This window comes from Coccinella septempunctata, chromosome 4, assembly GCF_907165205.1.
Source record: "Coccinella septempunctata chromosome 4, icCocSept1.1, whole genome shotgun sequence".
Classification (NCBI taxonomy): domain Eukaryota; kingdom Metazoa; phylum Arthropoda; class Insecta; order Coleoptera; family Coccinellidae; genus Coccinella; species Coccinella septempunctata.
Window position 1 is genome coordinate 29,243,793 of NC_058192.1, and position 12,929 is coordinate 29,256,721.

The 12,929-nt window shown below is 37.3% G+C and overlaps 2 protein-coding genes across 2 annotated transcripts in view; both read right to left on the reverse strand.

Moving 5' to 3' along the window:
* The window catches only part of LOC123312294 (trifunctional enzyme subunit alpha, mitochondrial), a 46,663-nt gene extending 38,029 nt beyond the window's left edge, over window positions 1-8,634 (reverse strand). The window contains exons 1-2 of the mRNA XM_044896655.1: window positions 8,395-8,634; window positions 8,201-8,292 (exon numbers count right to left, since the gene is read on the reverse strand). Coding sequence (XP_044752590.1) covers window positions 8,201-8,292; window positions 8,395-8,458 — 156 coding nt within the window. The 5' untranslated portion in view covers window positions 8,459-8,634. The remainder of the gene's footprint in view (window positions 1-8,200; window positions 8,293-8,394) is intronic.
* On the reverse strand, window positions 5,446-7,681 carry LOC123312295 (kinesin-like protein KIF2A). The gene has a single exon (XM_044896656.1). The coding sequence runs from the start codon at window positions 7,522-7,524 to the stop codon at window positions 5,602-5,604; it is 1,923 nt and encodes a 640-aa protein (XP_044752591.1). The 5' UTR covers window positions 7,525-7,681; the 3' UTR covers window positions 5,446-5,601.
* Window positions 8,635-12,929: the final 4,295 nt, after the last annotated feature.

The window sequence follows — 12,929 nt, forward strand, 5'->3', positions numbered from 1 at the left end:
TTTCGATTTCGCTTGATAATTTGATATCGAAGTTTAAGGCAGGATGGTGAGGATCGCATCTAATCAGTTCATCGGGTGATTTTGTAGCATGGATGTTATCGTATGAAACAAATATCAGATCTAATAACGCGTTATTTATGTTCCTTGTTGTATTTATTTGGTTTAGACTGAGAAGTGCTGCTGTATTACTTATAAGAAATTGCGGCCTCGTCATATAAAAACTGTTTGTATCAGATGTATCCCAACATTCGCCTGATATGTTAAAGTCTCCACAGAATATCAGATTTATACTATCATATTTATCAACCAATGTTTCGAGTTCATCCAAGTAGTATTCGTATTGTGTATCGTTACTGCCGGGCGGAAAATAAACATTAGATAAAATAAAAGATTCAGAATTCACTTTCATCTTCACAAAAATTTGTTCGAGGTTAGAATCGATCGGAATTGAATGAGATATAAGATTTGATTTAACGGCCACCAAGACACCACCTCCAATTTTTTTAGTGCTCGTGTTACTGTCTCGGTCCTTTCTATAGATATTATAGGCCTGTTTTGGTTCGCTTTTAGGATGGTTCCAGAACGGTTCAAAACAGTCGCACATTTATTTATTCAGCGTAAGCTCGCGCGTAGCATGCGTGTAGCTTCCCACAACATTGCTGCTCCACTACTTTGAACCGATTCGGAACCGCCTCAAGTGCGAACCAAAACAAAGCTTACAGTTGTTCATGCCTAGTTCAACATCACCAAAATCTGAGGACGGCCACGTTTCGGTTAAAAAGATTACATCAGTGACAGCTCGTTCAACTTGGTGCGTAATCCTCTGACATTTTGGTAATACCAAGTTAAGGCTGTAGGTATATGTGCTATTATTGGTGGTTGGAGTGTGTCAAAAACTGAATGATTAGTTTTAGATGGATTGAACGTTTCGAAATAATCTCACCCTTACTCCATCAGGCCATGCCCCAGGTTGAAGAAGCTCCTCAAGTGACAGATCGGTGTTACCGAATTTGAAGGACTTCTTGGGCGTTTTGGACTTTAAGTCAAAGCATAAGATATCCTTATTAGGCCATTGCTCCTCTGCATATGATTTGATATTTTCAGCTGTTGTATCAGATTGCAAACCGCCAATCCATATCCAGTTTCGTCCTTTTGGAGCTGGTTTAAGTAAGTTGTTGGGATTTCTAGTGCCCCTCACTAAGTTGCTCCTCCTCTTTTTAGAGTTAATTACAACTGTAAATGGTTCCTCTTCTATCTGTTGGGTATCTATAGATGAGTGTAATTCTTCCAACGATGTTTTATTCTTGGTTTTCTCTGTAGAGTTTGTCTTCTTCACTGTTTTTTCTTTTGCTTTTTCTAAAATCTCATTAGTCTTTTTCTTCAATACACTGGATTTCGCATTTGGTTCATCATGAAGCCTTTTTTTGTTGGTTTCATGAAAATCTCTCGAAGATAGAAGGCGGACCAGTTCGATGTTGGATTCTTTTAGTGATGTTACCTCAGCTTTTAGATCAATAAAGGTTTTTTGTATTGTTGCCACAATGGTTTCTGTATGATCTTTCATTTCTTGATTAGATGGTGAAGTACTTTTTTCAATTTCCGAGCTGTTGTCATTTTCAGGGAGCAGCTTCGTCGTAATTCTTTCAACACAGTCGTCGCAAAAGAAGTAGACATTTTTGGACTCAATGATTGCTTTGTAAATATAACGGAATCTTTTTTTTTTCACCGGAAGAAATGCGGCCACAGATTACAGAGTGAATGCGGCAGAGCACGAACCCACCTGTATCGTTGAACGAATATCCCATGAACAAATTGCGGATTCGGAGAGACAGTGGGTTGGAGAGTTCAACCCTTAACTGCCTTAACATTAAAAAAAAATTCACAAAGAAATCGGCGACGAAGCACAAACAGATTTTGTACTATGATTCGATAGGGCAAAAAGAACATTTTTTTGTGAAAATATAACGAACTGCGGATGGGACGGCAGGGTTGAAATTTCAACCCTCAATATAAAAAGAATTTCACAAGGAAAACTGTGACGGAGCACAAGAACTGCCCATAACTTTCTTTTTTCAAATGAAAACCCTATTTTTTTATGATTCCGTTGGATTCTGCGAAGAAAAATCATGATAGTGTTCTAACATGTTAGAACATGTTTTTTTCAAATAAATGAATCGAGAAAAGAGGAATGTCACTTATGGATTACAGTAATTATGTATTACCAAAAAAAAAAATTAAACTTCAAACAGCTCCTTTTGTATGTTAGCAGTTTCTTTTTATCAGTTAGTATAGTTTTCTCTTAATATTTTTGAGTGCTTGACACAAAAATATTCTCAAGAAAAAGAGAAAAAAGAGAATATTTTCTAAATTTTGCTCTTTTTTATGACCCTCTTGTAAATGAACTAAAATGAAATCAGAAGGCCGAATAAAAAAAATGTTGAGATCTTTATTTAACGTTATTTGACGAAAAAACGTAAATGATATTGTCCATTTTATGTCATATACATGATGCGAATAAAATCAATGGCAAAATAAGATTTACCCATTTCGTTGTATTGTAATTGTATTGTTGTTATTTGTAATCACTCGTAATAGTTGTTACGATATTTAACAACAAACAGCAAACACTATCAATCAGTACAGACTACTCCAAAGTTCGCTGCGAAAAGACCAATTACGCACATGATACGATATCATCCAGCGAGGACAATTACCATGAGCGCATACGCGAAGAATGACTCTTAGCAGCGCAGCTACACCGAACATTTCCGTTCGAAACGCGAAACTTCTCGAATTCGATTATGGCTGTAGTTTCTGTTGGATTGTAGCCGAAAACGAAACTAAGCCGAAACCTTCCTTCTTGGCCGAAACAGAAAGTCTAAATACTCTATAATATCCGAAACGAATACATAAACAGAAAATAATTTATTTGCATTCCCTGTGTAACTGCTCAGACTTCAAGAGTATGTCGAACAATATCATAATCCCAATTTTCAGATTTCAAATATGTCCAGTTCTCCAGAAACGTCTAATAGACGAACTCGAACTTGGGACCCCATGTGTAGTATTCCTATCCTAGAGAAAATAATATTGTGTCATCAATACAGGTTTAGAGAGGGAAAAGATAACGATGACATATTGTGTGAGGGGACTGAGAATATTATGAGGGCAGAGGGACCTGAATGCTGGAGAGAAATTTCTCGACTTTGGCAAGGCATTTGACACTGTAGCGCACCATATCCTTCTGCAGACTATGATGTCGGAATTAGAGAAGTTGCAAATGATCTGTTTAGGTCCTATGTAACACACGTGATACAAAGAATAATTCAATGGAAATGGGTGTGGTGTGCCGCAGGGTCAGAACTGGATCATAGAATAGACAAAATGTCACTGTTGAGGGAGAGTGGTGTGTATTGTTACGCAGATGATGCTGCGGTCATTCTGAGAGACAATACTAGGCATAACTTGACCAAAATCTACTTTCATTTAACCTCGAAAAAACAAATTTAATGACCTTCAATGTAACAAAAAAATCAAGTCCGAGTGCGAATATCTATAGGTAAACAGTGTACCTTCACCCACCTGAAGATGGCGAAATATAAATCGTCGTTTTAAAACTCATTTTTGTGGAAATCCTATGATCTATTCTGTTTTAAATTCTCCTATAATTGCAAGGGGAAGAAAAAGCTACCCCTAAAATATTGTCGCCAGAAACTTTTTTCCTTATTCATATTATACAAATAAGAAATTAATTTCTGATCGCTTGATTAATTTTGGACAAATAAGATTACTTAGCGGTAAGGTTGTACAGGGTGGGCAAATTTCGATGTTTTAGCACTACAGCTTTTGAACCAGAGGAGATAGACAAAATCTGATACCCCATTCTCGTCCTCTTTTTCTGAGAAACTAACAAGAGTAGTAGTCATTTTTGGCCACCTTTTTTTTGTTTTTGAGTTATAAGCGAAAATTGGAAAAATGGCGATTTCGAAATAAATTTATATCTCCGCTAATACTGATGATAGACCTCTGAAACTAAAACATTATACAGGCACTTTTTTGAGTAGAATCCAGTGGCGTGCTTGCCTTTTTAGCAGGATTTTTAATTACGAAGCTATGATCCAAAGTTATGTTTTTTTTAAATGGGAACACTAGTTTTCTGTGCAATTTTTTGAAAGCTTAATTTTTACTGATTTCAAAAATATATAACATCATGTGGTTTGCATCAATATAAATAATAGAAAATGGTCAAAAACCTTTTTTCTCAATATTTCTATGGTTTCAACTTCCGTTGAGAATAGAAAAATGTAGCATCTTATTATTACCACAGTCTCCTTCTATTAGTCCTTTCATTTCTATGCTTCTTACTCAATTTCTCCAAGATTCAAATTTTATGAAAATTGGTAAAAAGCATAGAAAGAATGACATTGCGGGAAGGAGACTGCTCTTATTATAGGAAGATCTATTTTTCTGTGCTCGTCAAAAGTTGAAACCATAGAAATATTGAGAAAAAAAGGTTTTTGACCATTTTTTTTTATTTATATTGATGCAAACCATATGATGTTATATATTTTTGAAAACAGTAAAAATTAAGCTTTCAAAAAATTGCACAGAAATCTAGTGTTTCCATGTAAAAAAACATAACTTTGGGTCATAGCTTCGTAATTAAAAAGTCCTGCTAAAAAGGCAAGCACGCCACTGGATTCTACTCAAAAAAGTGCCTGTATAATGTTTTAGTTTCAGAGCTCTATCATCAGTATTAGCGGAGATATAAATTCATTTCGAAATCGCCATTTTTCCAATTTTCGCTTATAACTCGAAAACAAAAGAAGGTGGCCAAAAATGACTACTACTCTCGTTAGTTTCTCAGAAAAAGAGAACGAGAATGGGGTATCAGATTTTGTCTATCTCCTCTGGTTCAAAAGCTGTAGTGCTAAAACATTGAAATTTGCCCACCCTGTACAGGCTGGAATTATCTTCGGACTTTTCACCTTGTTGGCGGATATTCTGTATATATGTTGAGCCTTTTTTTTTGTTGTAAAATATTGTTCCACTCTGCTCGTTTGAGCCAATTACTGCTTTATTTTTGACTTTTTGAACAACTCTTGGGCTGCTCCGGTGCATCTAGCTACACCGTGTGTGGGTGAAGCAGCCGAGCAGCTCGCTTCTCAGCGAATATACAATGGGGGGCATATAGTCACTGTAGGTCGCTTCACCTTCACCCGACCCCTCTTGCACTAAACCAAAGGCTGGTGCACGACGAGTGCTTGAAGCCCGTGAACACACTATAATAAAGGTTTTATTTTGGAACAGTTCTAGGGCCAGATGACCCTAGCTGTACCGGTGCATGAAGCACCAGTAAGAGAGCACCTATTAGAACACGCTTTTCTCTCTCTCTCTCTCTCCCCAATAATTCACAAATTCAATAGGGTTAGAAAAAATGAAGTATAAAATTTTCAAATTTATTGCAAACATGAAAAATCTAGTCAATTGGAGCAGGAATTTTCCATAAAAACTTTAAACAGTAGAACAAAAACACTTTGAAAGGAAAGAATGATACTAATAAATATTACAGAATAAAAATTTTTAATTCAATTAAACAAATTAGCATTGAGACAGTTTTGTTTTAAAATCATCAATGTAATCTTTGGTGACTAATAACTGGGAGATTGTGTCATCTATCAACTGTTCGAATTTATTAACATAAGATGTCTTATCGAAAGCATAGCCATTTGTCATTTTCAATAAATTTTGTCCCTGTTTTTCTATTTCAGTAAGTTTAACTAACATGTTTCGATGATTATCAACCAGTTTGTCTTCAGAATTTTGTAGTTCATTCGTATATCTCAGCTCTATATCTTCATCATCATCTGCTATACAGGGTAGATTTGTTGGAATATCCATTTTACTGTTAGCCGCTGTTGATTCATTACTTTGATCACCAGAGCCTAGCTCTTTCACACGGTCTGCATAACGTAATGTGTTCAAAGTATTTTCGCATGATCCAACGCCAGGAGAAACCATTGCTATCATGCAAGTTCTAGAATTGTTTCCCACAAATGAATCACGCAGGACTTGGGTGAGTTTGCTCACTCTGAAAGGAAGATGTGCCCCTTTTCTGCCTAGTGCCCTAATACATTCTTTTAAAGCTAAAAGTGACTTATTGATTTCTCCGCCTTCGAGTCGTGTCTGTCTATCTGATGAAAACGTATCTGCACCCCTTTCATTTCCTGCTAAATCAATTAAAGATAATTTACCATATACTGATCCATTTTTCCTAAGGTAAATTTGGAAAACAGCATGAGAGCGGGATGAATTGGCATTAGCAGAAGTCTGACCAGATGTACGCAAAATATCACCTTTACTGATTAAATTCATCACGTCGTTGGTACTTATGACATGTTTTTCTTTAAGTCCTACAACTTGAACTTGCTGCTTTCCATCTTCTAGGATTTTTAAGGTAGATTTTGAATTTAAAAGATCAAGTACCTTTCCAGAATATATCTCGAAGAAACTGCAAGAAACAATCAAATTCAAATGCTTATATCTGGGTGAACTGATTAATTTGAAGACATCAGAAATAGCCAAGGCATAAATTCCTAGATCAGCACCTGCAACGTCACCACTCATTGTATATGTTTTTCCAGAACCAGTCTGACCATATGCGAAACATGTAGCAAAGCCACCTTCAAAAATTGTTTTCACTAAAGGTTGTGCAGTGTATTTATACACAACAGAATTGTTACAATTTTCATCAAATGCATAATCAAATTTAAAGTTGTGATTATCAATATATCTTGTCAAATCTACTTTAGTTTTTGGCTCATGAACTATCAAATTATTCTTTTTGGGTACTGAAATTATATCAACCTCATTTTTGTTCATTTCAAACTTATTCAATGGACGTTTTCTAACACAAACAGTAATTAAATGGTCCTCCACCACATCATCAGTTGCTAATGGGCTGAAAACTAATTTGGCTCTTTCTTCAGCAACCATAGCAGCTAGTTTCTTATTTAGGTTATTCTGTGTTCTCCTAACTCCTGTATTTATATCTTTTGGTGCTAATGATTTCTTATTGCGTTTCTCAGTTTTGGCTTTGTCGATTTTAGATAATTCCTGAGAAAACGAATTATGATACTGTGGGTCTTTAAGTTGCGATCTTGATGTAGTCAATTTTGGAATGATTTCAGGAGTTTCCAACTCATGGACTGGAGTTATTCGCTTTCGTCCTATATTTGTCCTTCTGTTATTAACTGGAATATTCTTACGTGGTAAGTTGTTTGTTTCGTTAACTATTTTTTTAGGTGATTCTGGCAAGGCAGTATTATTGAATTTTAAAGTAGGGTTAAGCATGGAAGCAACACGAAAGTCCAAATCTTTTCCCTTTGTTTCCCCGTCTTCAAACCATTCCACTCTTACGAAATTGCTTTCTTGATTGATTGATACAACTACAGCTGGATGAACCCTTCCATCACTTCGGTTAATATTAATCGTTTGACCGGCGACAATTGTTTTCACCTCCATTTTTGAAAATGTTTTGACGATGGAAGAATTATTATTCAGGTTAATAATAACTGACTCTTAAATTTGGAGTCTCAGAAAGTTTAACTGTCATCACATGCACATAAAACTTTTTTGCAAGTCTACTTCGAATTCGAAAAGGATCACAGAGAATGAACAACCGTTAGATTACACACATCAACAATGTCAAATCACAGACGTCGGTTTGTGTTCAATGACATTTCTTCTTCTTTTGAAGTAAATTGTTGAGTGAATATATATATCATATTATAATATATGAATATTATTTATAATAATATAAAATATCAGGACATCTTTTGAAACCTCATTAAGTATTATACACGAGCATTGAGTTTAGAATTAAAATTTCCAATGGGTCAGAATAAATCATTCTTCGAAAGGAAGACTTTGAATTGAATGATTTGAAAATAATCATCAGATCGGCAGGAGATGAACACCAGGAAAATAATACTTAAACAGAACAGGATGTGTGTGAAATCATTTCTATGTTTATGCAGCATTTGGTCCTAAGAAGTGGAAGATACATGTATTTTATTAGTGTTTAATCATTCGGTTCTAATTTTAAGCTTCAGGAATGCTGCATAAATCAAGTTATACAGGGTTAGCAATTTTCACTAGCAGAGAAATTGGACAGTTTTCCATATAAATTAAAACTTACCTTTGATCCTTGCTGGTCCATAATAATTACTCCTATATTATCAACAATTTTCAGTCTCGAATTTTTATATTCGTGGATGGACATTCTCCGAACTAAAAAACGTTGGTGATGAAAAACGAATATCAACGATAGAGCACTCTATTAATTAAGCATGTACATACAAATAAAAATATTTGTTAACGAAATATCTTTACCTGCTGTGGAACAATTCATATTCCGTTGCGAGATATTTCTCAATGTACCAAATAACCTGAACATTTTAATTTCTTATCCTATGTATAAATTCACAAAGAAAAGAAACCCAAAATTGGTGAGAATTTCTACCGCTACGGAATTATTTATCAAACGGACTATGCCTACAGTTTGAGTGGACTTTGTTCTTAACTTCCCAAGTCGAAAATTGACAGTTGTCTTTCCTCCAACCTCTAAGCAAAGATTATAAAGTTAGGTTATGTATCAGAGACAGAGAGACAGAGACTTTCTCTATGTTATGTATTAGTGTTTATCTATGGTTATGTATCGTCGATACCCATTGAACTCCACAGATTACAGAGTTGAACTCAATGAGTTGAACTCTCTATGGCTGTGGCAGAGACAAGAGTCTCTTTCCCTTTCTCTATGGTTTCTTCTGGTTAGTGGGCGGTCCGTATATATCGAATTCTGGACAATTCGGTTCAATATCGGTCACCAGAGTAACCTCTCTGGTAACTTTCGGTTATCAAATGTGTATATACGGACATAGACATAGAGACATGGACTGTGCCTTCCCTTTATATCTATGCATGAAATACGGTCAAAAAAAGTGACAGAGAGAAAAACACGTCGGGAATGCAGTTGTCTTTTTCTAGAATTTTGATTGGTCTACACTCAACTCTATGTGAGCAAAAAAGAGAAAGGTATATCCCGACGAGCTTTTCTCTCTTTCTAATAAATAGCCAATTTCATGCTGGCATTGCTCAGTCCATGTCTCTATGTCTATGTATACGGACCATACGCTATAGAGTTCAATGTCGATACCATAGACCTAATAAAGGCTATGATCCGTATATACATTTTGGCGTATGGTCCCTATATACACTTTGGTTTCGTCTGGTTAGTAAGTGGGCGGTCCGTAAATGTCGAATTCCTGACAATTCAGTTGAATATCTGTCACCAGAGTAACCGCTCTGGTAACTTTCGGTTTTTTTTTTTTGGTGTAGCAGGGGGAAAATCTGCAAAACAGACGAACACACCCTCTCCTGAGGGGGAACAGTGTGGGGATTCTCACTCTCTGAGCTCGAGACCCACTAAAAACCCTCAACTGCTTCTTCATAGGTTCCGGGCATTTTGCCGATTAACCAGTTGACTCTTATGGTTTCTGGACTCTCACACGATCATAGTCGTGTTGATATTTGTATGCTGCCTATAGCTTTTATAGGTTAAGCTCTTCTTCGGTTACTTGAAATCCTTAACTGATCTCTCGGTCTTCGGTGGTAGGTTTTTGACCTTCTAGCTTCTTCTGTTGGATCATAGTCGATTAATCTTCGTAGTTCCTCATTTGGATGTTGTTTGGCTTTGTTGAATATCCTTTCCGCCTTTCTCTTCATAAATTCTGTAACTGGTTCCCATTCCAAGTCCTTGTAGATTTGTTTGTTCCTAACAAACCAGGGTACGTCCATCGCCGTTCTAAGGAGTTTATTCTCAGTGGCCTGTATTTTCTTGATGTGGGTCTTGGCTGTGAAGCCCCATGCCGCCGATCCATATGTGAGTTGTGGTCGCGCAATTGTTTTAATCATCGTCAACTTGATGTTCTTATTCATATGACTTCTTCTGCCTATGAGTGGATAAAGTTTACTCATTGCGGCTTTTGTTTTATCACAGCTGTCTATAGACGTCTATAGCCGTCTTAAAGACGGCTATGGTTTTATCAACTGCACATTTGATGTGGTTTTTCCATGTAAGTCCTCTGTCAAGCGTCACTCCTAGGTATGTTGCTTCATTTTTCCATTCAACCTCTTCTCCATCAACTTCAAGGTTTTCTTCCATCCTCAATCTTCTCTTTTGCAGTAATATTGCTTGAGTCTTTCTTCCATTGATTTGGATTTTCCATTTGATGCACCATTTGAGTAATTCATCTATGGCTTCCTGCAGTCTCCGGTGTATGATCTCTGGGCGTCGATGTCTGAACGCTATTCCTGTGTCGTCTGCGTACAAGGTGAGCATATTTCTAGCATTCTTCGGGATATCATAGACGTATATTACGTCCAAGTACCGATCCTTGAGGCACTCCCGCTTCCAATTATCTGGTTTGAGAAGTTGCTCCATCTATTTTCACATAAAAGTTTCTATTCCTCAGATAGTTCCTTATAATCTTGCATAACTTGGTCGAATATCCTGCTTTTTTCATCTTGTAGATTAGGCCTTCGTGCCATACTCTATCAAAAGCTCTCTCGATATCCATTAGAACTAATCCTGTGGCCTGTTTGGTCTGTATTCCTTCGGTGACGTATTCTATGAGCCGTAGTAATTGGAGTTCAGTCGAATGTTCTCGTCGAAATCCAAATTGTTCGGGTGGAATTATCTTCAACATTTCTGTTTCCTCATTCAGCCTTTTAGCGATAACCCTCTCGACGATTTTTCCTAGTGCTGATAGTAGGCTGATTGGTCTATAATTTTGAGGAAATTTCCGTTCCTTTCCAGGCTTGTTGAAAACTATCACTTCTGCAGATTTCCATCTCTTTGGGTAGTATTCGGTCCTCATCACTCCGTTTGTTATATTCGTCAAGGCTGCTATTCCTTTTCTAGGCAATTTCTTCAACATATAATTCGTTATCCTATCATCTCCCGGCGCTTTCCTGTTTTTCAATTTCATTATGATCTCTTTGATTTCTGTTGGTGAAGCCGGTTTTGGAATGATTGCGGTTTCCGGTGGTTCCATCATCAGTTCTTCGTTTGCCTCCACTTCTTCTTTCCAGGCTTGTTGAAAACTATAATTTCTGCAGATTTCCATCTCTTTGGGTAGTATTCGGTCCTCTTCTTCTTCTAGATCTTCATTGTCATCACCATTTCTGTAATTTATTCTGGCTTCTCTCTCAATTGAGCCGGCAAGTGCTTCGGCTTTTTCATGTCTCGTATATACCATTCCGTTTGCTCCATGAAGTGGAGGTATAACTGTCCGTTCCCGTCGTAAGCGTTTTTGCATTTTCCAAGCCGAGTGATCTATTGTATTCAGTTCCCTTAATCTCTGGTGCCATCTGTTATTACGCAGTTCTGTTAAAGCATTTTTCAATATCTGGCTATGCTTATTCAGTTTCTTCTTGTCTTCTTCTCTTTTTGTTGTTCTGTAAATTTTTCTGAGTCTTCTGTTCTTAAGTTCCTTTATATATCTTGGCGTATCTCCATGTGAATGTTTCGGAATTGTGATGTCTTTCATTACGACAATGTCCAGTACATCGGGTAGTCCATTTACTTTTGGTATGTAGGTCGGTATATCAGGTCCTATCACAACTGCATTAAGTTTTTCAGCATAAATCTTCAGTCTTCTCCCGTTGGTATTTTCCACTCTACTATTGCATTCCCGCGATTTGCAGTTAAGATCACCAATTATGATCTTAGGGTGTCTTCCTTCTAGTAGCATTTTCAGATCCTCTTCCAGCATGTCCGTATCCGGTGATTTATAAGTCGAAATAATCTTCACTTGTCCTTGGTATTCACAATAATCGATATTGCTTCTACTTCTTGACCATTGAATATTTGGTCATATTCCTTCTAGCCAGTATGGCAACGCCACCTGTGCTGTTAGGTCTATCATTTCTGTAGATATCGTAATTGGGAAATGCTATCCGAACGTTGGGGTTAAGTCTTATTTCTTGGAGAGCTATGACATCCGGTCTCTTCCCTTCAATCAGTTCTTCGAATTCTGGTCTGCGGGCTCTCAATCCTTCGACGTTCCAAGAGACGATTAAGAGATTGTTCTTTATCGTCGTATCAGCCATTAAATATTCTTAATAATTTGCTGCATCTTCTTCTCAATCTCTTTCTCCAGATTCTGCATCATCGTGCTGAGGAGGTTTTTCGTGAACTTATCCAGTTCCTCAGTGATTCCAGAAATTCCTTTCCTGGTTTCGGCTTTTTTGACGGTTTTTTCCTTTTGCGTCTTTTTCTCTGGATTCTTCGTCTCTTTGACCACTTTGGTTGCAGTTTCCTGGGGTTTCTTCACTTCCGAAGAGTTTTGGGATGGCTTCGGTGTATTTTGTGTTGGCCTCGAGCTGGTCTAGTTCGATCTTGGCGATCTCTTGGTCTTTTTAGTGACCAATTTCCATTCGCTACATCCCTTGTAGCTGGCTGGATGTCCTTGCTCTCCACAGAGAACACAACAGGCATTTCGCTCCTCGTTCTCCCTGGTAAGCGTACACTCCTTGGAGCTGTGATTACCAGACCATTTCACGCACCTCTATGGAAAAGTGCACTTACTTTGAGCATGTCCATATCGCTGACAGCGATAACATTGTCCAGGCCCGGTCGTCCTTCTCTTAGGTTCAACAACCACAGTTCATGTTGTAGAGCCTTCTCACCTCGAAGATACCCTTATTCTGGGTTTTAACCAGCAATAAGGGCATCGGCCTCTTAGTTATATTTAAGGTCATTCTTATGACCTCAAAACTCCCTATTTATTTTATGAAGGAAGTCCGTCATCCTTCTGTGGTCTTCCGCGGTTTGTGGAACGACCCTAATTCCGTCCTTCACAGTT

Bases quoted from the DNA above. Each gene is read 5' to 3' on its own strand.
- LOC123312295 (XM_044896656.1), bottom strand. From the start codon at position 7,524: ATGGAGGTGAAAACAATTGTCGCCGGTCAAACGATTAATATTAACCGA.